The sequence below is a fragment of the Scleropages formosus genome, chromosome 3, assembly GCF_900964775.1.
Source record: "Scleropages formosus chromosome 3, fSclFor1.1, whole genome shotgun sequence".
Classification (NCBI taxonomy): Eukaryota; Metazoa; Chordata; class Actinopteri; order Osteoglossiformes; family Osteoglossidae; genus Scleropages; species Scleropages formosus.
Genome location: NC_041808.1, coordinates 5,885,452 through 5,910,087, shown reverse-complemented (window position 1 = coordinate 5,910,087; position 24,636 = coordinate 5,885,452). Strand labels below are relative to the sequence as shown.

The 24,636-nt window shown below is 46.9% G+C and overlaps 2 protein-coding genes across 3 annotated transcripts; one reads left to right on the top strand and one right to left on the bottom strand.

Moving 5' to 3' along the window:
• Positions 1-521: 521 nt before the first annotated feature.
• nhlrc2 (NHL repeat containing 2) lies at positions 522-16,240 on the bottom strand. Of its 2 annotated transcripts, XM_029250379.1 has the most exons (11): positions 16,031-16,240; positions 13,530-13,682; positions 10,260-10,715; positions 10,022-10,143; positions 9,763-9,892; positions 6,224-6,317; positions 5,116-5,347; positions 3,213-3,335; positions 2,606-2,815; positions 2,224-2,434; positions 522-1,548 (listed from the first exon to the last, which is right to left on the bottom strand). In XM_029250379.1, the coding sequence occupies exons 1-11, from the start codon at positions 16,194-16,196 to the stop codon at positions 1,298-1,300; spliced, it is 2,148 nt and encodes a 715-aa protein (XP_029106212.1). In that variant the 5' UTR covers positions 16,197-16,240; the 3' UTR covers positions 522-1,297. The 2 variants fall into 2 exon arrangements, with proteins under 2 accessions (XP_029106212.1, XP_029106213.1); XM_029250380.1 differs by lacking the exon at positions 10,260-10,715 and having other exon boundaries at positions 16,031-16,238.
• A 554-nt stretch (positions 16,241-16,794) lies between these two features.
• On the top strand, positions 16,795-23,687 carry dclre1a (DNA cross-link repair 1A (PSO2 homolog, S. cerevisiae)). Its single transcript, XM_029250128.1, has 10 exons — positions 16,795-17,419; positions 17,600-17,869; positions 18,064-19,377; positions 20,180-20,313; positions 20,496-20,614; positions 21,066-21,209; positions 21,527-21,672; positions 21,901-22,055; positions 22,218-22,359; positions 23,172-23,687. Exons 1-10 carry the CDS (start codon positions 16,795-16,797, stop codon positions 23,330-23,332), a joined length of 3,210 nt encoding a protein of 1,069 aa, XP_029105961.1. The 3' UTR covers positions 23,333-23,687.
• The last annotated feature ends 949 nt before the right edge of the window (positions 23,688-24,636 follow it).

Genomic DNA, 24,636 nt, shown 5'->3' with positions numbered 1-24,636 from the left:
TTTCCTACAAGGTGAGTCCTGGTCTAGTCAATCCTCTACCTGCTGATACAACAGGGATCTTAGCAATTTCTAGATAAGACTTTTTCAGGTCAGGAGAGAAATGCAAGACGCATCTGGGAGGATATTAAACGACGAGCTCCGTATCTTTCGCAGGACACATTCTGAACATGTCAAAGGTTCCCACTGATCAGGCCATGTGGGTCTGATATCCAGCAGCTTGTTGAGAGCCATTTCCTGGCTTTGGCCACCAGTAGTACAGTGGCTTCTCCTTCACTCCATGAGCAAAAGTCAAGTTATCAAAGCGGCGTCGCTCCAAATGCCTGCTGGAGAACCAAGCATGCAGCATGCATAACATGTTCTATGACCTTCCAATAGACAAAACTCACATAGTAAAACATTTAATGTGCTGATTTTGTGAAAGAAAAAAGTTATCGCTGCAGTCACTTGAAATGTAGGAGAAAGCATTCTCAAGAAGTTTTGCAGTGAGCGGAGGACCCTCGCAGGAAGATGAACCCCTCAGCCAGTGAATGACACAGTTTTCGAGCAACGAGATAATTTATTACCACAGCAGTGTGAAAACTCCACCGTACATGCCTCTGCAGGGTTATTGCTATGAAAACAGCAGCTGTGGAAGATCACAGCTCAGGAACACAGCGGACGGAGGTTTCCGAAAAGCAAGCTGCTCTGTGCGGTAAGGGGTGTGACTGTGGGTCCGGTTCTCTTTGGCAGTTCTTGCAGCGGACAAAGGTCCGCTAACCAAACGCAAGATCATGATGGTTATTTCCCAGGTACAAAGCAAAACATACAGCTTCAGTACATTTAACATGAAGGTTATTAAACATAAAATATCAAATTTAAAAACACGAGTGGGCATGTGTTCCCTACATTACCGTTATGCTACTGCCCTTATTGCATGTGGAGTTCTGATCTGAGCGGTGACACCTCATGGTAGGACACTTGTGAGTTGGGTCTCAGTTAGGCACTTGGTTCTGTTGCCAGCCCAGTTGTGGTCCAGGCGCAGTTGGGAGGTGGTGCTGGAAGCGAAGGTGGCTACATGTCCTTTGAGAACTGCAGTTCTCTTCACCTGCCGGCCCAAAGATCCGGTTGTCAGGCTCTCTATCCTCAGGTGAACTCACTGCAGTCCAGGGTGCGTGTGCCAGGAGCACGGTCCTCACACCACATGTTGTGTGGGCTTGAGAAAAGCCGATGAGTACCTTTTCGACTGTTTCCTTAACTCTGAACAGGCCGAATGCAGCTGGGCACTTTGTGGGAAAGCAAAGGTGCTCAGAGCAGAGAGTTAGAAGCTGTGAGAGAGCGTGATCTCTGCAACCCCGCTCCTGGGCGGGGCCTCGATCCTAAGAGGTTGTCTGAATGAGACTGCTTTCATCATGCATGTTCCGCCCTCGCCGCAGTAGTACACCCAGGCGTTGAGCACCAGAAGGGGCGTGGCTGACGGTGGAATTGCCGGGACAACCGCTGTGATGGAGACGGGCTTGGACACATCCATGATGTCACCAGTCACTTTCTGGCCCTGAAGCCAGTCTTCACCTGCAGGGGGCAGGAGAAACATGGACCAGGACCGAGAAACATCTTTCTCTTTTACTCACACACACACTCCGTACAGACCACAGTAGAGCAGCTCATTTCAACCTTGAGAACAATCCATCATCATCATCATAAGTACAGAGACCCCCTCCTGTGCTCCTCCAATCACAGCCACTGAGAAGCTGTGGGCGCTGCGCTGATAAGTGAGACGAGACTTTAATTGAGTTGTGTCAAAACAGGAAATGCAAACACGTGCAAATGTGTCTCCTGTGTGATGCTGTGTGTGCTCACAGGGGCAATGCCACCTTTGCATAAGTAAATGACACACACAAACACACACAGAGCAGGATTTCCTTCAATATCACGTTTACAGCTGATCACTGAAAAGCCCGTGGTTCCGTCTGTCTGTGGACGCGCAGTCCCACGCATTGTGGGATGACAGCTTGTCGGCTCTTGACGGACAGAAGGACAATGGCAGAAAAAGCCTCACTGCATGTCCGCCAGTGCTACAAGAGGTGTGTGTGAGTGCGGGGGGGGGGCGGGGGGGGGGGCTCAGATGGGCTGAAAGAGCCTCCTATCACAGCCCATCACAGTGGGTGCAGCAACGAGGACATAATCACACTGCTCTGGAGTCTGCATGCATGGGTGTGTTTGTGTGTGGGTGTGTACCCAACCTACCTTCGGCAGACATGGCCCAGCAGCTCGGCGCTTCCTTGGTCAGCTTGGTCCCAGAGGGCAGCGAGAGAGCAAGGCTAAGGTGGAGGGTCTGTTGTGGTGACACACTCATCGGGGGTAACTCTACCCAGGGGGCAGACTTGGGAAGGGAGGGGACTTTCCTGGGGGCTGTGCTGCCCACTGCATCCAGGACGTCTCCCTCAGAAATGACGAGCTGCGGAGAGAGGTTTTTTCACCTGCTGAAGTTCTGAATCCAGGGTCCATTAAACTACAATTACAATCCTTCTGCTTCCTCTAATCATCCACACATCGCACACACACACATACTGTATACATGCATATACACACCTCCTGGGCATCTATTCAGTTCAGTGTCGGTTCTCACCAGGGACGCGGTGTGCCTCTCCAGGTCCAGGACATTGATGTGGTGGTTGTTGGTGTCGGCTACATACAGCACCTTGCTGCCCTGCCCCACACACAGCCCCCCTGGCTCGCTGAAGCAGACCTCACTGAAACCAGGCCCTCGGGCACCACCAGGCTCCCCCGTCCCAGCCAGAACCTGGCATTGCTTGGTCTTAGGGTCCACCACCTTGATCTGGACGGACAAAATGTAGGCACATACGGATATGAAACCCAGAGACAGAAACAAAAGACACAGACACGTACACAAATCCAGAAAGACGTGAGTGTACAGGCGTGCCCACGCACTCACACACACCACGCACAACCAAGGTGAATCACAACATGGAGATTAAAGACAGTTTGGAGATGCTTTCATTCTTACATACACTGTGGTACAGATATTAATCACAATTTCCACTCAGAAACATACAATATGCATACAGAGCCTGATTAGGGCTTCTATGAAATAAGAAATTAAAGTTTTTAATAACCTCCATCCCCAGCTGAGTTCACAGCTCACACTTCCACATCTTTGTTTCAATTCAATATCTGAGATCCTTCCAGCAGCACGCTTCTTCGCGGCCACACACCTTGTGGTTATAGGAGTCCGCGATGTACAGTAGCTCCTTCTCGGGACTCCAGGCCACGCCCAGGGGGTGCTGCAGTTTGGCTTCGGTCCCGGAGCCGTCCACATCGCCGAAGGCAAAGAGATTCTGGTAAGAAAAGTGTTGCCACGTTTAGTCAGCCAGGCTGCATGACATCTGGCTGCTGCCCTATCAGCTTGACATCTTTCTACACTACAGCTTTTGCTGAACAAAGTTCCATGTGTGAAGACAAACTGCAAACCATGGAGCAAAAACTGGGCTCTGCACCAGAAGGCTGTGGGTTAGAATCCCACACAGAAGGCTTTCCCTTGGCTCTGAAGCAGGGCACCTCTTGGTCTCCAGTTAAAACACAGCTGTAGAAATAGGACACAGAATGTGGAAGAGGCTAAAAGAGAGCCTCAGAACAGAATTGAAGAGAAGGAAACCGCTACCGAAATGAATAATGGAATAATGGAAAGTTGATGGCATACGAGGGCTGGGTAACCTGCTGCTGGACAGGGGCCAGCGCCCGCACCTGGGACCAGGGGGCAGCTATAGAGTTACAGTCTACACTCGTTCTAGCAATCTGTGCTGTGTTAAAATGCTGTACACAATCTCCTTAATAGTTGTGTATGCTTGTGACAGCACCATGGTACATTGTTGGTGCGCTCTGGTACTCCACTTTCAGAGCTCTGTCCCAAGCTGTATAGAATTAGTACAGAACTGAACAGGCAGTACTGAAACCAGGAGAACTAAACACAACGTACTATATAAAACATCTGTGGAATTACAACAGTGTGTGTACATTAAAAAAGGTCTTAAAACTCATCTCTTCTGAACTCACTTCACCCACGATCTCTTAAGATCATGTAAGGTGTAAATGTTCATGTCTGTAAGGTACACATGTTCACATCATACTTGGATCAGTCCTTTATAGAGCCACGCCTGCAATGTATCGTAAATGTTTGTGTGTCTCCAAAAAAAAAAAAAAAAAAAAAAAAAACTACTAAGAAGGTGAACAGGAATCTGCAACATTCTGGTGAAGTTTTATGTAGCTACTGGTGTGATGAATGCCCGAGCATATGGGAAGATAGGAAACTAACTGTACTTAAGAATCACACATCGGCAGCTATGTCTCTTTCTCCTAATGTAATGCACAAACTGTATTTTCTATGAGATGTACATCGCTTTGGAGGAAAGCATCTGCCAAATTAATAAATGTATGTACATGTACGTGTGTGTACAGAGACTATTGAGTTTGATAGCAGGTTGTCACACGTATGGTCCTTCGTGTTGTGGACTGTAGGAGCCTCCCCTTTGCTACTTATATAGACTGAGCTCCACACCAAAGTGTAGAGGTGTGCAGCCTCAGGGCCGAACATAAACTATGGCTGATTGCAGTGTGGTAGGAATGCCTTCACGGGGTCTGATGGATGAACCCGAAGCCGTTCCAGCGTTTGAGTGTGTTGAGCAGTGCTGCCCGGCCCAAACATGGACATGGACGGCGCAGAACAGCTGCTGATTACACTTCACTGGTCAATATCCTCATTGCTGCATCAAGAGAGGCTGTGTGTGTCACGCACATTAACTGATACAATTGTGAAGGATCTCCATGGAAACCAAACACACATGTGTGCAAGTACACTGAAAAACAAGTGTTCCGCCTGGTTATCTCCAAAATGTTCACATGAAACCTTCCATTTAGCATAACTGCTGTTAAAATGGTTATAAAATGTACATCTGGTTCTTTCACAATTACATTTAGAGAATTATCCAAAATAAATAATTATAATTCAATAGGATAATGTCATAAAATATCTGACAAGAGCAGGCAGACTGACGGAGGGTAATGGGTGGGTTGGACGGATCAGGATGTCACCAGTCAATACACAATGGCCCCCAGTCTCACCAATGGGTCTCTCTCCCCTCCCACCAAGTTCTTGACAGCGCCGTCCTTGATGGACAAGGTTCTGACGGTGCTACTCTCACTGTCCGCCACAAAGATGCAGACCCATGGGAGATCCAGTGCCACAGCCAGGCCAGAGGGCTGCGCAAAGCCTGCCTTCTGTGGGTAAGAGTTGTTCCGGTTTTCTTCGCTACCGCTGCCTGCAAAACGCACGCATGTGCCCTTCGGACAGTCACTGGAACACATATGCACACAAGAAAATCAGCCTCCCTGAACCCAAACACGCCCACACAATACTGTCAACATGAGCAGGGCCCTTTCCAAGAGAAACATGCAAAAATAAAGAGTTAAAAATGATCTACGAAAAGTATAATTATTCATAGCACATTATATTCACCAAAATACCTACAGAAAATATAAAGAGGCAAAACAGATAAGCAAAAAGCTGCATAATTGAGGGATGCAGCGCTCACAGAGATAAGAGCTCTGGAGCTCATGCACATTCATTATCTAAATGACTTTGTTCATGGTCCGTAACCCTGCAAAAGAAATCTGACGAGAGCCCGAGGAATCCACTCTTTTGCGAGAAAGGAAGTACTGGGGCACCAGTGATGAGTAAAGGACCTGGACTTTAGATCTGACAGCATACCTTTGCAACCTCAACGCTGACAGAGCAAAATGCTGACTAAGTCAAGGCATGTCTACGAGAGAATAGGGAGAGAACTGAAAGCAGTAGATCCTGGAACACAGCGACTGTATAGTTCAGCAGAGAATAAATTATACAGCATGTCCACATGGCATGCATGCCATTCGCAGGGGTTTCTGGGAATTGTAGTTTCTTTTTTTGGGTGCCTGTTCACCTCCAGATTTCACAGCAGACCCCAAAAAACACTTTAGAAGACAGGCTTGAGTTTATTGCAAATAATAATTTTTTTCCCCCAAAATTTAGTCATTGTTGTTGTCATTTAACCTGTTATTTTACCATTTTTTTGTGCATTTCCTCATGAACTTTGAGTGACTTTTCACCATGATATGTGCCATACAAAGTTTTAAATTTTTTTAATTTATATACTGAGCATTTGGTGCTAACTTTCTACAAAAGAGCACCCACCCGGACTTCGGAAGCTTCCCGTCGTCCAGGAACAGAGCCCAGATCTGGTGCGTTCCAGCCATGGCAATCCACAACACATTGTCCTCCACATCACCTGGCAAACACACACACACACACACACACACACACACAAAATTTAGCATTCCTTAGTACATTAACCCAGAGGAAAACTTCTACAACAGTCAACAGAACCCATCACAGCACACACATTAAAACACACACCCATGTATGGAATTCCCTCATGCCATGAACCTTCTAACTCAAACCACCATTCTGATGCCAGGAGGGAGCACACCTGCCCTCTCCCCTCATCCCACCCCCACTGATCCCAGCGGCAGAAGTGCTGGAGCTGTAATAAAACCACGGGGGGGGGGCTGCTAGGAAGCTGAATTATTCATCCTGCCAACATTAATAGACAATGACCATCTCACTGGCTGTGATTTCTTTCTTTCAGCAATAACACAGGAGACCCCAGTGGCCAACTGTCACTTTTGATGACCCAGACGAGAGACGAGGCATCACTGGCATTGCTGCACACCACACTCCCCAGTTCCCACAACGGTACATCAGATAGCAGTCAGTCCCTTCCTGCCCAATCTGTAACCTGGAGCACGTGAGTTAGTAACCAGCCAAGGCAAAGAGATAATCGCATGAGGTTCTGTCAATCAGAAGCATGTGACAGAAAGTTAAAAGTGAACTGAAACAGCAGAATGAGTGAAGAGTAATTAAAATTTCAGGAGGTAAAGGTCAAAACATATCAGTTTTTACCATGGTATGGTAAAAATTACTGTGAATGAGTATGAGAAAACTGAGCTGCTGTAGTACCACACACATCCACAAGCATCACTGCAATTTATCAGAATGAATCCAGAGAATGTCATTTTTGCCTTTTCGTCTATATCTTGGAACGGAAACCACTTTACAGCGTTCACCTCAGTTGGTGCCACAGGGTCACCGAGTTTTCCCTGGACCCCAGTTTCCATCTGCGCCATTCTGAGAGCTGTCATAATATCTTTGTCGCTTTTCAAGGGCTCCCTTTAAACTGACTATGTTCTTTCTACTCTCTAATTTTAGAGTCTCTCACATGAGTCCCAGGAGTCACTGTGTGAAATAAAACCCTTAAAATCTACTGGGATCTCTCCACTAGTAGCAACACCAAGGCCAGAGGGAACAATATGGAGTTCAGCTTAGCCCGTCTGTTTGGCAGGAACATCAGTGATCCTTTCAGACACAATCTCCGTTTTGTAATAATCATTAGCAGTTTTAAAAAAAGGGACTGATCACTCCCTGTAATCCCAGCAAGAGCACTAATATGGTACTGCTGGAGTGGACTGCAGGATTTGCTCTCTCCCTTTTCCCAGCCTGTTTGGGGCTACCCTGCAGGGGTGAAGGAGGCTGGGGGCAGAGCTGAGCACTGGTTCAGTGGTTTATTTTGGGACGATACCACCAGAGCCTGAGAGGCAGGCTGAGGGGTCCAGTCCGGCACAGTGTGCGCCACCAAGGAAACAAACATTCCCTTGGATGCTCACTGTTTCAGGAGAGTTGGCTCCCAAGGGAGCTTTTTTAAACGGTTTCAGAGGGACAGCAGAGCTTCCTTCCAGCTTGCCTCATCCTCTGTGGCAGTCCACCTGCGATGGTTTTCATCACAAACCTAATTGCTGACTGCAGAATAACCAGGGGAGTGACCTTCTGACAAAGATAAAAGAAAAAATAACAAAATAAAGAATTCTCCTCTTCTGGTGCCTGGAGAAAAGGGAGGGCAGGGCATCATCTCATATCCACTGTTATAATAGACATTGATTTATTTCTGTCCTAATTTTCACATCTTAATGACTCAGGACTTTTAAAAAAAAAAAATCCTTCAAGCCAAAGCATATATAAAACATATCTGATTGTAATCCCCTCCTCCCCCCACAGGAGAGCTTAGATACATTACCTGTGGTTGTGACATGGGGTATCTGCATGTAAACAGGATTTGGCCCTTTCCCTGCAGCACTCTGCACATCCTCCAGCTCACAGGCGCCATTTCAGACTGCAGAGAAAGCCCTGAAGCCACCGATCCCAAGCCCACCAACCAGAACCAGCTGACTGCCGAGAGGGTGGGAACTGTGGGAACTTAGACCGGCCTAAACAGAAGCCAAACCTGACCCAATGCCCTCAAATCCATCCGTTCACATGCTCCCCACACCCTGTGTGGAAGTCTGGTCTGTACCATGCTGTACTGCTGGGCAGATGATAACATCAGCAACGTGAACACTGTGCAGCTGGGAGTCCTGCACCACTGACACCCACCTCCGTGGAAAGGGTGCATAATTACTTCAAGCACCCCTTCCAGTAGTACCTCCATATAAAACCTTTCTACAACTCAGATTTAATACATCCAATGGAAGAATTTAGCCTTTTAACTGCTTCATTTATACATTTAGTGAATGGGAACAATTTATATTGGTATAACTCCACTGTCAGAGAACTGGCTGGTCCAGATCAGCTTTAATGGGTGTGAATTATTAACAAAGGAAATTGTCATAAACTGCTACCACTGGATAGGTTTTAAAAGCCCTTATAATCCATTAGTGTCATATGAGTAGATTATCACCCTGCAGCCCATGAGTGTCTTGTCACATCCCTGAAGATCAGGGATTCAACACAGGAGGTGCAGCCACCCTCGAGAGAGCAGCCTCCTTCTGTCCGCTTTATTCACATCAACAAATACCCTAAAAGCGGCAACTGGTTTTGGCAGAGAAAACTACAAAGATAAACAGCAACTGTGTGTTGTTTACACAGATACGAACTGCACTTCAAAAGAGGCATGAACAAGACTGCCAAAACTGATAAGCGTACAGAGTGGAAAGTGAATCACAAAGGAAGGGAATGACCACAAAATGTCCTCCGGCAAATGAACAAACGCTGGATTTATGCTGGATATTGGATTTCACAAAGCAGAGGATGAAGAAGAAAAAAGTTCAGCGAAGCAGAAGAAGCAGCCCAGGAAAGCAGAGAGCTACACACAAGGGAGGAGAGAGTGAACAAGGGGGGGTGTAAGGGAGAGAAAGTGGAGAGACATCGTACCCTGGGACTTACGGGAATTCCTCTCAGAGGGGAGAGGAAACCAGCTGGTTGCTGACAAGCAATCCTAAATCGAGTGAGGTCTCACTCTCACATACACACCTTGCTGAGTAAGGTCTCAGTGGCACAGCATAACACCTACGTGACCTGAACACCCCAGACTATTTTTATTTTCAGAAGAAATGAGAACCCCGAGCTACAGAACTGATGTCGTGTGACTAACTCAGCAAATAAGATTCACTGTTAACTGATGAGTTAAAATGTGGACAATTAAAACAATGTACCTATATGTGACCACAATGTGCTGTAGCCATAATCCAAAATGATGGCTCATAGTGGTCGGCTTGGGCTCCATTATAACCCACCCCACGTACCTGCTCCTTTTTACCACTCGCCCACCACAGCAGAGTAAGAGAGACAACTGTCACTGTCAATCATCCTCATTGTTCAACAGAAGACAATTTGGACCTTACCAGCAGTGCCCAAAGCCAGGTCCCAGGGTGAGCTGATTGGCTGCTGGGGGCCCAAGCCCCCTCCCACTTTGTCCGTGCCCTGTACCCCGACACCAGCTAGAGTGCTCACCTTCCCCTCCGACAGGTCGATCTGGCTCAAGGAGAAGGACATTTATCAGGGTTAAAAAGCTCCATGACATCCTGCTTTCCTCAGACAGGGTTACTTCCGTAGGACCCAGTCCAGCAATGTTCTGTCCTGGTCTAGCTGATGTTTATGTACCTTTCTGATGAGGTGGTTCTCTGTGTCGGCGACAAACACAACATCACCCTTCATGACCACGCCTTGTGGAGAATTGAACAAAGCCTCCGACAGGTCGCCATCTTTCCACCCATTTCCTGGACCTGTCAGGTGTTGGAAAGGATAACAGATATCCTGTCACACAGTCACATCTGGACAGGCACATTAACCTCTCTTAAACACTGATACAGTAAGCATGCAGGCCTGTAGGACAGCTCACCCCCCACTGAGTGAAGCACCTGTCCGCTGGTGGACACTACCAGGATCCTGTGGTGGCCGGTGTCTGCCACCACCAACCGCTCCCCATTCAGTTCTGTCGCCACCTTCCCTGGGAAGGCCAGGGGTGAGGGCGGCAGGCTGTCCTTGTACAGCCGCACTTTGACACCTCCGGGCTTCAGCTTGCCCATCTGGCGGTAATGTTGCAGAGCAACTTGGACAAAGAGGAAGAGGCGCTCACGGTGGCCTTCTCCCATCAGCGAGAAGAGCAGGTTCCCGCGCGGCCCCAGCAGCACCAGGGTGGGCCAGCAGGACACCTCCAGCTCCTGCCAGAGATGAGCCTCAGCGTCATTCACCACCGGGTGAGTGATGTCATAGCGCAGCACAGCGCTGCGAATGCTGGCAAGCACACGCTCATTTGGAAACTTGGCCGAGTGCACACCGACCACCACTAGTCCATCTGAGGAGAGACACATGACAGGGTGACTCAGATAGGACATGACTGGTGCTGCAGCAGTGAAAAACTAAACATACAACATATTCAATTAATATTAGATATAATAAAACCAAGCAAACTGTGGTGTTACTCATCGTTATCGCAGATGGATTTTCCCAGTGCAGTCATTGCTCTTACTCCGTTCTCAGGACATGCTAACAGGGAGAGTGGGCTTTCAGAAGCAGATACCCCCCTAGAGTCTAGTCTGTCCAAAGGTGGAGGCAGTAACAGGAGGGTAGAAGCTTAGGTAAACGAGGAGCCTGGGAAAAGGGACCAAACTTGGGTACGAAGGGGAGCTAGGCAGATGAACACTCATTCATCTTCCTGGACAAACAAGCAGTTCTGAGGCTTTCCCAAATATGGACCCATACCCAATTACCCCACGCCATCCACGTATCCATTTACTTGCACCATTCCTTGTTTCTTTAAAGGCCAAACCCTTAAATTTGATGGAAAAATAATAAACTGACAACGCACACAGAGTGCCTGAGTATCCCAAATGTCATGGGAAATAAATGAAACATCAGCAACAACAAGGGAAACAAACAGAATTCTCAGAGTTCTCTGAATTTCTCTACTGAGGAATATAAACTAACTGTAAAGAACACTGATAAACCCCAACCAGAAAAACTGCCCAAATCAATATTGGATTTTAAGATTGTTTTCTCACTCAGTGTTAGATTACATGAAGTGAACCAGGATTCCTATGAAAAGGGAACAGAGTTAAAAATAAATAAAACCATACTGGTGTGTAAAAGTTACAGTAACGTGATGGTATCCAGTGGGGTCTATGTCTGAGCGCTGTACTAGACTGACACAGCGGATTCACATCCACTCATACAGTGTAAAATTTCCTTTACTCACCCTCTATCAAAATGGACAAATAATGGTGTCTTACCCATCTGAAATAGCTGCACTGACTTTTATACAGGACTTTGTACAAATGTTTCATGCTTAAGCAATTTAACAAGCAAATAAAAAAAAAATGCAGCCAAATAAGACAAACTGAAACAATTAAATGTCAGTTGAGATGGTGACAGAAGAAAAGTTTTGACTGGTGTCGCTGGGCTGAGTTCCAAGCTGAGCTGTCTGAAGTCTGACGTCTGTGTGGGGTTCGACTGTGAACGTACGAAACGTACGTACTGGAATGTACAAAGAGCGCTGCCAGAGGTTAAGTGCAAGAGCACAGGCGAGATACTGTCACCGTGCGGCCCACGGCAGGCCCCATTAAGAGCCCTTGCATGCCTAAGGACAGTAGGAACAAGATAGCACCAACTTGGATGGACTATAATAAGCCCTGGGACAGCTCTCAGCAGACCAAAGTGCAATGGTCAGAGTGGTTGCTGTGGTCTATTTTGAGCAGTAGCCACTTGTGTCCTGGCAGAGATAAAGCTCCTGAGGGAGAGGTCCTCAACAGCACGACGGCGCGTTACCCCCGTGAACCGCAGACTTTCACGCAACCACACGCCATCAGGAATGGATCCTGGTGATAAGCCACAGGCTGGTCATTGTCACCGGCACGGTTTATCGGCACAACGTGCATCCGCACCCAGTGATTCTTCCATCAGCAAGGCACACATAGGCCTTGACGCTGAACCATGGGTATGACCATTTCCTACAGAAGTAAAGGCTAAAGTGACAGCAGAGGGCAGGTGTTAAATGGAAATTATTATTTATAAAACTCACACTTTTCTCTAGTGAGTTACTATGTTAGGTTTGTACACTGAGCTACTTGCAATGATTTACACATTTATCACAGCAGAATAATTTTTACTGTACTAACTGAAGGCAAGTACCTTGACTAACAGAGCCATGGTTACACAGTGGGTAAAGCCCGTGCTTCACAGCTCCTGAGCTACTTATTCAGGCGTTGGTTCAAATCCAGCTTAGGGCGTGTAGAGTTGACATACTCTTCACAACCCAAAAGAGAAGGTGGCAATGGTAAACTGCTGCTATGCCCTCCCTTACAGATAATAAAAATAAAAAAACCCATTACAAATCAGACTCGGATTGATGACACGTTACCCTACTTTGATCAAGGGCAACAAGTGGCGTTTTGAACCTGTGTTCTATCACTGTGATAACTCTGACCACCACGCCACGTGCTGCTCCTTGTGGAAATGCAGCAGCTTTTGACCCCTGTGACATGTGACAGAGCAGCTAAATGAATCCAAACAATTTTCCACAGCATAAATTGATAGCAGGAAGTCCAGCTTGAGCGCCCAAAGAACAAACCAACACACAGGCACACACGCACGCACGCACACATGCGCAACTGAAGTGCATTTAAAAGTCGTGATATAATCAGCAAAAACCTGACGCAATCCTGGGAAGCAATTGGTCCAAGTCACGCCTCAGCAATGAGCAGAACTGGCAGGGCCAAATGCACAGCGAGAACAGAACCACTTAAGGTTCCACTTACGTAACAGACCCACAGCTGTGCCAGACCCAGCAAGCACACGGTCACGTTACATGCCTCCTGTGTCACTCCACAGTGCCTACAATGAGGTTGTTTGTGGAAGGACCCTTAGTCTGCTCATCCTGGGGTGGGTCACTGTGACCCATTCTGCTGACAACTCAGCCAAACCCGACCCATAACGTCAAGCGGAGGTTCCCCTCACAAATGGGACCAGAGCTGAAACCACACTCAGTACATAAAGTACTGTGTGTGTATGAGAACAAGAATGGTTTTCATTAGCTTGTTGACTGTCTAAAACCATGCTGTGCTTCCGGGCTAGACATCACCCTCCCCCAACCCCCACCCTTGCCCCTTCCCACCTGCTATGGGGTGGCGCCGCTCCAGCTCGTGTAGGTCGGGCAGGAGGTGCATGCAGTTGATGCAGCAGTAGGTGAAGAAGTCGAGCAACACCAGACTGCCGGAGAGCTCGCGGTGCAGCGAGAGGGGCCCCGCCGTGTTGAGCCACTCAAGGCCTGAGACACACAGCAGGGGAGGGGGGAGGGAAAATGTGAGTCACAGCTTCGTGAAACAGCAGGCAGGACGACACAACTAAACATCACAACAAACAAAAATAAGTATGTAAAAAGAGTGTCCAAGAAAGTGGTGGCTGGATGTTAGGATAGGGTTAATACTTTATTAAACCCTGCAGGGAAATTCATGTTAATAGCAATTCAATTAACTCATACAAAAAACTTTTACAATACTAATACTCAGATTTTTTTTAATCCCTCCCACAAAAAAATGTCCACAAAACATCTAAGAACCTGGGGGGGGGGAGTCCACACATTTTAAGAACAAAAGGAGTCATATCACTATAAAGTTTGCACGTTCTCCCTGTGTCTGTGTGGGTTTCCTCCAGGTCCTCCGGTTTCCTCCCACAGTCCAAAGACATGCTGTTCAGGTTCCCCCATAGTGTATGAGTGACAGAGAGAGCGTGTTCCACTGATGTATGGATGAGCGACCCAGTATAAGTAGTGTCTCTAGCAGTGTAAGTCACCATGGTGAAAAAGGTGTGTGGGCTAAAAACACAACATAGTATCCATTGGAAGTCGCTTTGGAGAAAAGCATCTGCTAAATAAATATATGCAAAATGTAGTCTTTTTCAAATTACTAAGATGTTTAACATGGGGTCCACCTGAAAGTCCAGAAGAAAGAGAACGCTGACCGTGCAGAACAAGCAGAATAGTAGTAGTCTTGTTCTCCACTGTGCAGCCACGTTGGGCAGCAGGCAGCGATGTGGGTTGGGGAGGGTGCATAACATGATGCTGCTGAGGAGCATCGCTGTAGTCAAGTAAATTCAGCTCGATACCCGTTATCCTTCAGGGTTTGAAGGATAAGACACCCGATAATGCAGCCACATATGTAGGGTTAGACTGAGAGGGTAAGCATCCATCCTGCTTTTCCCTACCAGTCCAAGGTAAAGGTGTGTTGTATGGCCATAGTCAACTATAATGAACTTAGAAAGATCACTAACTGGTCCAATGGATAGCAAATGTTAAAGATCACATCAGGAGCAACATCTGTGGATCCAAGGTACTCCAGAATTTCAAAGAAGCCTTCCAGGAAGGAGCAAGCTTCTGATGTGGGATCATTTAACCACATAAGATCACCTATTTTGAAGTGGGAAAATTTTAAGCTATCAGAGTCTGTTTCATAACTTAGAAGGCACACTGAAATTCATTTAATTTTACACTGAATAGTCTCTCAGCGGGATAGGAGAGGAGGTAAAACTGGGGTAAAACATTCTGGCTGGAATCCTTTTCTCTCTTCTATGTATGAGAAAGAATGGAGTAGAGCCAGCTGTGGAGTAAGGACTGATGTTAGATGCTGAGGCTAACTGGTAGTCATCACACTGTCCCAACTGTGATCGATGAGCATCCTAAAGTGTTCCGTCATACCGTCACATTGTGGGTGACAGGGACTGGTTTGAGTCTTCTGAACACTCAGCATGCCGCAAAGGTGTCGGTCCAGGTCAAACTCAAATTGTCATCCACAGCGTGCAGATCTTCCGGAATTCCACGTACCTTGAAGATTTCAAAGTTGTAGCTCTCTGATCAGCAACGGTGTAAAGACTGACACATTGAGGGGGAAAAAAAGTCCAATCACATATGTGTTACCATGTTCAAGTACGGCAGCAGCTGTCTTTTAGGATCGGTAATGTAGCTCCTCTGGTTTTCTTGAGCAAAGAGTGCAGCTGTTAGTAAAAGTGCTTTTAATAACCATCCATCATCTGCCCAGTTGTGGTATTGAGCAGGGTGGGGGGCCGGGGTGGGAGCCAAACACAGATTTCCAGCTTCCTCTTCATGTCTAAATCAACCAATCACAACACACAATCTGCAAAACTAACCACAGCCAGAACAGGTAGGTTCTATACTTCCAGAAATAGATTTATTCATTTACCTGACACTTCTCCAAACTTACAATGATTTGCAAGTGGACATTTTTTTACTCCATCAAGTACCTTGATCAGAGGTACTATAGCAGGAGGTGGGATTCAAACCTGTGACAACTGACTCTGGATGCGGCAGCTCTAACCAGTACGCCCCCTACTGCCCCATTACAAATAAATTGATATTAAAGTTATGCCAACAATTTATATAACACCAATTTTACATTTATTGGAGAACATGCCGGGTGTTTGTACACAAAGGATTGGATTCCTGAAGGAATTTTACCTTTACGTACAGTCACAACACGGAACGTCATAATTCGCAGCGAGCGTGCCTCAATACACAACAACACAAACAAGAAACTGAAGAAAACAGAAGATTACACACAAACAACAACACAGCGCAACTTGGAGCTACTTGAACTTCGTCACCTTCCCCGAAGTCGGGCGCTGTGAGCTGCTTCTCCCGCGAATCCATCTTCCTCAGGTAGCTCAGCACGAGCTCCGTCCGCTGCTCGGCCGTGGCCGCGTCCGCGAGGGCGTCCTCGAGCGCGCACTGCAGCGGCTGCAAGGCCGCGAGCGAGCAGCGCGCCGCCATCTTCTCGGCGACAGCGCGAGCGGCGAGCGGCGCCCGGCTGACGGAAGGCGGATAAGGAAGGGTTCGCTCGGGCACCGTGGCATTCGAGAGCCGCAGATTCGCCACCAAAGCGGGGCACAGGTCACCAAGATCAGCTAATCATTGTCGGCTTTATGTCAGCATATTAATGAAAACGTGAATAGTATGTTTAAATTATTATACTAATGTACACCTAACTCCGATGTTACATAAATGAAGGAAATTATTGTGGAATCTACCGCGATCAATTTCAAACCATTTCAGTCAGTGTCTTTGGCGGTAAGTCTGCGTCTCAAATCCGGTCACACGCGGAAGAGAATCATTTACTGTGTTATTTAATGTATAATTTACGATGCAGTTCCTTTTTTCGTATATATTTTAAAATGATGTAAAGAATGGCAAAATCTGACCGGTGCGGTAAAACGAATGATCTTGTACGAGTCTCACACAAGTCTCAGTTGTAAGCAGACGATGTAAGGCCCCAGATTATATTTTCTCAGATGTTTGAAATTCTGATTTCTGAAGGCTTATGTGTTGACAGGAGAGGCTTAGTGGACTGGTTTTTTGGGGACAGAACCCAATGTCTCAGAGCGACTCTGAAAGCAACATCTGGGACTATAAACCTCTCCGGAAGACCAGGAAACAAGAGGCCGGCACCTCACAGACACCGCAAAAGAAACACAGCGCTCATTACTGCAGAGACAAGGCAAAGAAGAGTGCAAGGAGAGCAAAGAGTGGGTCTCACAATGGGAGATCTCCCTGTGCAGAGAGAGCAAAGAGTGGGTCTCACGATGGGAGATCTCCCTGCGCGGAGAGACTAAAGAGTGGGTCTCGCGATGGGAGATCTCCCTGCGCGGAGAGAGCAAAGAGTGGGTCTCACGATGGGAGATCTCCCTGCGCGGAGAGACTAAAGAGTGGGTCTCGCGATGGGAGATCTCCCTGCGCGGAGAGACTAAAGAGTGGGTCTCGCGATGGGAGATCTCCCTGCGCGGAGAGACTAAAGAGTGGGTCTCACGATGGGAGATCTCCCTGCGCGGAGAGACTAAAGAGTGGGTCTCGCGATGGGAGATCTCCCTGCGCAGAGAGACTAAAGAGTGGGTCTCGCGATGGGAGATCTCCCTGCGCGGAGAGAGCAAAGAGTGGGTCTCACGATGGGAGATCTCCCTGCGCGGAGAGACTAAAGAGTGGGTCTCGCGATGGGAGATCTCCCTGTGCAGAGAGAGCAAAGAGTGGGTCTCGCGATGGGAGATCTCCCTGCACAGGGAGAGCAAAGAGTGGGTCTCACGATGGGAGATCTCCCTGTGCAGAGAGAGCAAAGAGTGGGTCTCACGATGGGAGATCTCCCTGCGCGGAGAGACTAAAGAGTGGGTCTCGCGATGGGAGATCTCTCTGTGTCAAAAGGAGTCAGGCACATAAGGAAGCAGAACAGAAAAATGTCTCCAGAGATGCAACTCAGTTCCAGTGTTCAGCTCCCCAGCATGTTGCTGTATCAGAGCATGGTGGACCTCCAGTATCTCGTAGTGATGCAGATGAACAGCACCAGGTCCTCTCCGATGGATTTTGTCCCAGCTGTCAGATGCCCTTCTCCATACTGCTGGGACAATCGCGATGCGGTCACGTCACAGAATGCCTGGAGGACTCCGCTGAGAAAGACGGTAAATGTTTTTGAATGTGCTTTACCCCTAGTGTGCAGTACTGACACTGTGTTCCAGATCATTTCATTATTTCTCCAAACTGTATGTGGGAGCTCCAGAGTGTGAAAAATTATTATGATGCTACAGTTCAGTATTGCAAATGTCTTGTAAAGTTAGGTGATCTCACAGGATTTAATATTCCCCACATTAAACAGAATGTCCCGATGGCCTCATGTGTTCCTCCGCCATTTCAAGCCACTACAAGAAGTACAGCCACTTCCTGCTTGCCCATACCCGTGCAACCAGCAGTGGAGGCATGGTCAGCCCAGGACCCTTGTTTAAGGGGGTAGCCAGTACATCCAGCTCAAGCCCTTCCCCTGGCCAACAGTGTAAATCAGGCCCATCCCCAGCCAGCACTCGGTCTAACGCTTTTCATCTCTTGCGGTCTCCAACATCGGAAGATATCCGGAAGCGCAAGGGCTGGTCACCTGCGTTTGGTGGGTCTAAGACTGTGCGTAAAAAGAGTAGAGCACCTTCCACACCTTTGTGTGCTAGCAGTGCGAGTGAAGCTGTTCAGTCTACACCCACCTCAACAAACTCTGCCTCTGTCCTCCATTCCAGCAGTGAACAAATTTCCTACTCCCCCCTCTCCGCCTTTCCTGAAGAGGTTGAACTCTTCCAAAGTGAGAGACCCTCTTTCAGGAAAACTTTATTTACTGACAAGAATAACAGTATTAAATCAGCAAGAGTGGACTCCTCATTCACCCCTAGTTTGGATTTCAGTGAAGATGAACTTTTAGCTGAACTCCTGTCACAATCTGAGGCTGAAGATGACACAAAGAGGTTGTCCGTTACCTCGTTAGCACTTGGTAATCGCTTGCCTAACGGTAGTGCCACACGTGACCAAAGTCCAATCAAACTCAGAGGTCCTGTCCAAAAGCTGAAGCAGGAGAAAACAAAATCTGAGGATTATGATTTGAGCTCTGTTGCTATTGAGCACGAGTGTTGCTCTCCTCAAAAGTTGGTTTTGGAGCATCTACGCGAGCGTTTGCAAATCAGAGCTAAGGAAAGTGGGCTGGATGCTGTGGTGAAGCAGGAGCCTCCTGTGGATTCAACGCAACAGAGGCAACTTGTGGTGGATATGGCACCCAGGAAAAATCAAGTCAAACCTGCCCCCTCAGGGCTTAGACAAACTGATATTGGGGTCTTCTTTGGCCTGAAGCCCTTGAAGAAAGAGGAGCCAGCAACCGAAGCTATGGTGGTGAAGGAAGATATCCTGCAGGCCCCAGCAGCTGTGCAAAGAGTACGGAAAGCTGCTGGCTCATGTCAGAGGAAGAGGAAAGCCACCAGCTCGCTTGGTGATGATAATACAGAGATGGTGGGGGGAGTAGCAGGTAATGACAATGACCCAGAAGCACTAAAGATTGACACCACAACACAGAAACCCTGGAGAAGAAGGTGGACCAGACAAAGAACGGGTGAGAGCCAGCAGCAAGTCAAACGTTGTCCCTTCTACAAGAGAATTCCAGGTGATTTCCCTCTCTGTGTGTTTGTGTGTGGTGAAGGATTAGTCTCTGGTGGTGGTTTGTTTAGCAGGATGACTCCTTCAGCTGTGTTAAATGGGCATGAGTGGGTGTAGTCTCAAAAGCCTGGGGTGTTTTCATTGAGCAACAGACAATGGCTGTTTAACTATGTAGTGATTGATTAAATAACAAAAAGGGCCGCACGGCGAGCAGCACTGCTGTCTCGCAGCGCCTGGGTGGTGCGAGAGAACGTAGGTTTGATCCCCGCTCAGTCTGTGTGAAGTTTGCATGTTCTCCCTGTGTCTGCGTGGGTTTCCTCCCACAGTCCAAAGACATGCTGTTCAGGTTCCCCCATAGTGTGTGAGTGACACCAAGAGAGTGTGTTTCACTGATGTATGGATGAGTGACCTATTGTAAGTAGTGTATCTAGCAGTGTAAGTCACCTTGGTGAATAAGGTGTGTAGGCTGGTAACACTACATAGTTACCATTTTAAGTCGCTAGTTTGGAGAAAAGTGTCTGCTAAGTAAATGTAAAAAGCTGAGGTTGTTTCATGCACAGAGCACTCTGCAATCACTGGTTGCTAGAACTCAACATATTAAACCAAAATCCAAATGTGCCCATTACCAGTTTTTTCATAAATTCAGTTTCATTTTCAAAGATGTGAATTTTTGTAACGAATGGAAGCTGTTGATGGCCGAAGTAACGCCCTTTTGTTTTTGGCAGTGGTTGTTGTTTGTCTAGCAAATTTTCCACTTAATTAAAAGTATAATAGCAAGTCTCTTCTGTTCTGTTCTGCTCTCTGTCCAGGCACTAGTTTTGTAGTAGATGCCTTCCAGTATGGGACCATAGAGGGAGTCACTTGTTACTTCCTCACACACTTTCACGCAGACCACTATGGCGGACTGAGAAAAACCTCCACTCTGCCCATCTTCTGTAATCGGGTAGGCTGTGGGTCTGGGAATCCTGCTGTTAGGCCACACTTTCTGCTCACTGTGCACCCATTATTCTGTTCCTCGAGTCAGTTGCTCACACCTGGCAAGTAATGGCAGCTCTGATTTGTGTGGGAAACATTCCTTCACCGCGTTTCATTGGTGGTTGGTAACCTGTGCCTCTCACATGTCAGATCACAGGTAACCTGGTGAAAAGGAAGCTGCACATAGATGAGCAGTACATCCACATCCTACCCATGAACACGGCATGCCTTGTGGAGGGAGTAACAGTCATCTTACTGGATGCTAACCAGTGAGTACCAGCTGACCTCTTGGAATTATGGGTAATTAGTTTGACAGCTGCAGATTGTGTGTGTGTGTGTGTGTGCGCGCGCGTGCGCGCACAGCAACCTGAAACCTCATCACTTGGCACTGTGTACAAATACAAATTTCCTTCACAATGTTTCATGGTGAAGGAAACAAACTGTACTTAAGAATCACACATCTGCAGCTATGTCTCTTTCTCTTAAGGTAATGCACAAATTGTATTTTCTATGAGATGTGCGTTGTTTTGGAGAAAAGTGTCTGCTAAATGAAGAAATGTAAATTTGTTCCTTAGCTGCCCTTCTCAATTATACATACTTGATTTGCTTGTCAGATGCTCTTATCTGAAGTCATTTATATACTGCCTATTTACTGTGCCCTCAACTGGCCCCAGATGATGGTACCATGACTCTGCAACATGACCTGCGTCTGTGTTCCAGCTGCCCAGGTGCATCTATGCTGCTTTTCATTCTACCGGATGGGCAGACAGTGCTCCACACGGGCGACTTCCGTGCTGACCCGTCCATGGAGCGCTACCCGGAGCTGCTGTGTCACAGGGTGCAGACTCTTTACCTGGACACTACGTGAGAGTTCTTTCTCAGAATTCCCTAGGCCCAGAGCCTGTGTGGCTAAATGTAGCATTAGAAGGTGTATTTTGCCAGAATGCATTAGCCGGTGCAGTGACAACAGTCAACAGTATGGAATCTGAAAGGACCCTAAACCCTGATGAAATCTAGCTGTAGATCTTAACACAATTCATTGTGTCCCTAACTGTTTAAAAAAAAGAACTTTTATTGCAGTTAAATACTGGCTGAAGTCCATAGAGCTGAATCAAGTTTTCTTAGCGTGGTATGAGTTGCCTGTTTCTGTGAGCTAAATGTTGTACACTCACCCGCTTCAGGTACTGCAGTCCAGGGTACACCTTCCCTTCCCAGCAGCAGGTGATCACCTTTGCAGCCAATGTGGCCTTTGAACATGTGACCCTGTATCCCAGTACGCTGGTGGTGTGTGGGGCCTATTCTGTTGGGAAGGAGAAGATCTTCCTTGGTAAGTGGAGTTGCTGTGGAGGAGTGTGGCTATGGCCAATAGGGGTGATGGCGTAGCCCATAAAGAATATGTTTTGTTGTCAGGCTTTCTATAATGGTTCTGATTCTCAGATTTTTATGGTTAACTGAGATGTGGCTTTAAAAATATCGATCAGAAATGATGGGGCTGATATGAAAACAGTTGTCCAGACTTCCTGACCCCTGTCTCGTGTGTGTTCGTGTGGGTTAGCACTGGCAGACGTGCTGGGCTGCAAGGCAGGCCTTTCCCGGGATAAGTTTGGCACCATGAGCTGCCTGGAGTCGGAGAGAATACTCAAGCTGGTCACCACGGACTGGAGAGCTGCTCGCGTACATGTGCTGCCCATGATGCAGGTCAACTTCAAGGTAGCTTTGAGTGACAGAGGGCAACATGTTATTGTTACACAGGGTGCTGGGTGCAGGCTTTGTTGTCCCTCTGATATGCGCAAAGAGACCACAATTCTATTGCCATGTGACTTATGTTTACATGCCCTCGTGTTGTTGCAAATCCACCCATGGCCCTGACAGAGTCTGCGAACACACCTGCGGAAGTTCTCAACGATGTATGATCAGGTCCTGGCCTTTAAGCCCACTGGATGGACGTACTCCAGCCAAGTGACGGGGGTGGAGGACATTCGACCTGAGATCCAGGACAACATCATCATCTATGGTAAGTGGAGAAGCTGTGGGTATGGCTGTGGATCTGAATTACTGCTATTATGGTTTCTGATGGTCGTCAATCTGAAGAACACAGGTGTCTAACCATGGTCCCGCTAGGCTGCGGTGTGTGAAGCCTTGTTCTGTGTGAACAGTTCCTGCTTTATTTGAACCAGTCCACCAGCAGGTGGTGTAGTGGTTGGAGCAGTCACCTTACAGTCAAAGAACCCAGGTTTGAATCCTGTAGCCTGCTATAGTACTTCTGATCTGGGTTCTTACCCTGAATTTACATAGTAATTCCATAATTCGGTGAATCCATGAAAGTAGTGTACAAATATTGTAGGCCAACTTGGAGAAAAGTGTCATATAATGAATCCTCTCCACACTGAGACTTTGGCCTACAGGAGACAAATGAAGTGTGTGTCTGTGGGACATGGAACTGTGTTATCTGGGTCATTTAAAATGAGCACTAGTGTGAAAGTTAAGGCTAGGAATTAATTAGGAAATTCTTAAGAATTTCCTATTTTTCATTTAGAGACTTTAGTATCTACTTCAAAAACACATTTACTCAACATAAATGCAAGTAGCTGTTGCATAATTCCCCCCGGGTGTGTGTACTGGTGCTGAACATGGTGATGTGCTTGTTCAGTTTGAGTTCACAGGAAGTCGGTCTTTCCGAACTTCATGTAAGTTCCTGAACCAGGGGGTCTTCTGGTGTTTGCGTCTCCCCTTACCCTGTACACTGCTTTAGATGGCTGACTTTCCCCATCAACAGCCCTGGGTATGAGCTGAATCCCTCCTCCTCCTCCTCCTCCTCCTCCTCAGGCATCCCCTACAGCGAGCACAGCAGCTACCTGGAGATGAAGCGCTTTGTCCAGTGGCTGAAGCCCACGAAGATTGTCCCCACTGTCAATGTGGGCAGCTGGGCGAGTCGTAAGGCCATGGAGCACATCTTCAGGGACTGGAAGGAGGAGTGTAAGGACTGATGGTGTGGGGTGGGAACACCACAGCTGGGACACTAAACTTGAGGTGGAGTTCAGGACTGGTGGGAGGGGCTGAAATGCCACAGTTGGGTTTGTGAGGAAACAAGTCCTGCTGTAAATTACATCCTCACATCAGCCTCTAATATAGACCATGAGCACGTTTTCTTCATATAAAGAAGCTCCCTTTGAAAGGGAATTTTTAGCAAACTAAAAAGACTGGCTTTGTTGTTAAACAACAAGACTTAGATTTTTGTTTTTTTTTTTCCCCCCTTGGTGCTTTTTAAAATATTTCAACTTCATCTTGAAGTTTCAAAGTTGTAATAATTTTAATGCTGAATTTCCATTAAAATATTTTATTGTACATTTTTGTCCAGTTGATTGTATGATGTCAAGGCTCTGTTTTGATGTAGAATTCCAGGGTGCTAACATTTTACATACTGTATTAATACAACTCAAGTCTGGGGAAAAGATAGCAATTTCATATCAAATGGGACTAAGTTTTTTTTTTTTTTTTTTTTTTTTTTTTTTTTTTTTTTTTTTTTTTTTTTTTTTTTTTTTTTTTTTTTTTTTTTTTTTTGGAGAAGATTTCAGTTTTTTTGTTTTATGAAAGGAAACTCCTCAGGGTGGATCATGACAGCTCTTTGTTTATGGCTCTGCTGTAATGCCTTCAGGGGCTTTCAGAAAGGATTGTATGAAATGTTACAGGTGAACCTAAACCAGAGATGTCAAGTCTAATGCAACACAAATGTCTTATCAGGATCCATCAGCATTACAAAGGTAACCAGACTGACAATGCAGGGAAATACCATATTCTGCTAAACTGTTTTTAAGATGTAGAGGACAATGAGCCCATCAGCTCCTGACAGCTATGTTGTATGAGGGAGTGGGTGGCTTTTAAACTTATTGTAGTTATCGAGGACAAATGTGAGCCCATTGTGGCACAGAATTTGAGTGGGATTAGCAAGACAAATGGTAGCTTTTTGTGCATGTGTGTGTTCCATTCCCATTGGCTGTTCTTCTCTTCCCTTGTATTGCTAATCAATGAAGACCATCTCTGTTTGCTGCAGCTGCCCATTGAGAGCAGAATCAATTGTGAGACCTTGTTTCTGGGCTACAAGCTATTAAAAGGATCTGGATCTCTGCATCCCCTCCCCCAACACTTGGCTGTTATGAAACCACCCGTAGTTCAGAAAATCCTAATTCGAGATGTCCTCCAGGAGCTCGCTCATCCTCCGCCCTTGACCCTGTGTCAGAACAAACTCCCCATGCTAGCATAAGCAGCGCTTTGCTGCACACCTCAGCTTTTT

Coding starts and splice junctions, on each gene's coding strand:
- dclre1a (XM_029250128.1), top strand. CDS start 16,795: ATGTCTCAGAGCGACTCTGAAAGCAACATCTGGGACTATAAACCTCTC. Junction 17,420..17,599: donor TGGGTCTCGCGATGGGAGAT/CTCCCTGTGCAG, acceptor GCGATGGGAGAT/CTCTCTGTGTCAAAAGGAGT. Junction 20,615..21,065: donor ATCTTACTGGATGCTAACCA/GTGAGTACCAGC, acceptor TCTGTGTTCCAG/CTGCCCAGGTGCATCTATGC.
- nhlrc2 (XM_029250379.1), bottom strand. CDS start 16,196: ATGGCGGCGCGCTGCTCGCTCGCGGCCTTGCAGCCGCTGCAGTGCGCG. Junction 2,816..3,212: donor CGGACTCCTATAACCACAAG/GTGTGTGGCCGC, acceptor TTGTCCGTCCAG/ATCAAGGTGGTGGACCCTAA. Junction 2,435..2,605: donor AGAGGCACACCGCGTCCCTG/GTGAGAACCGAC, acceptor CTCTCTCCGCAG/CTCGTCATTTCTGAGGGAGA.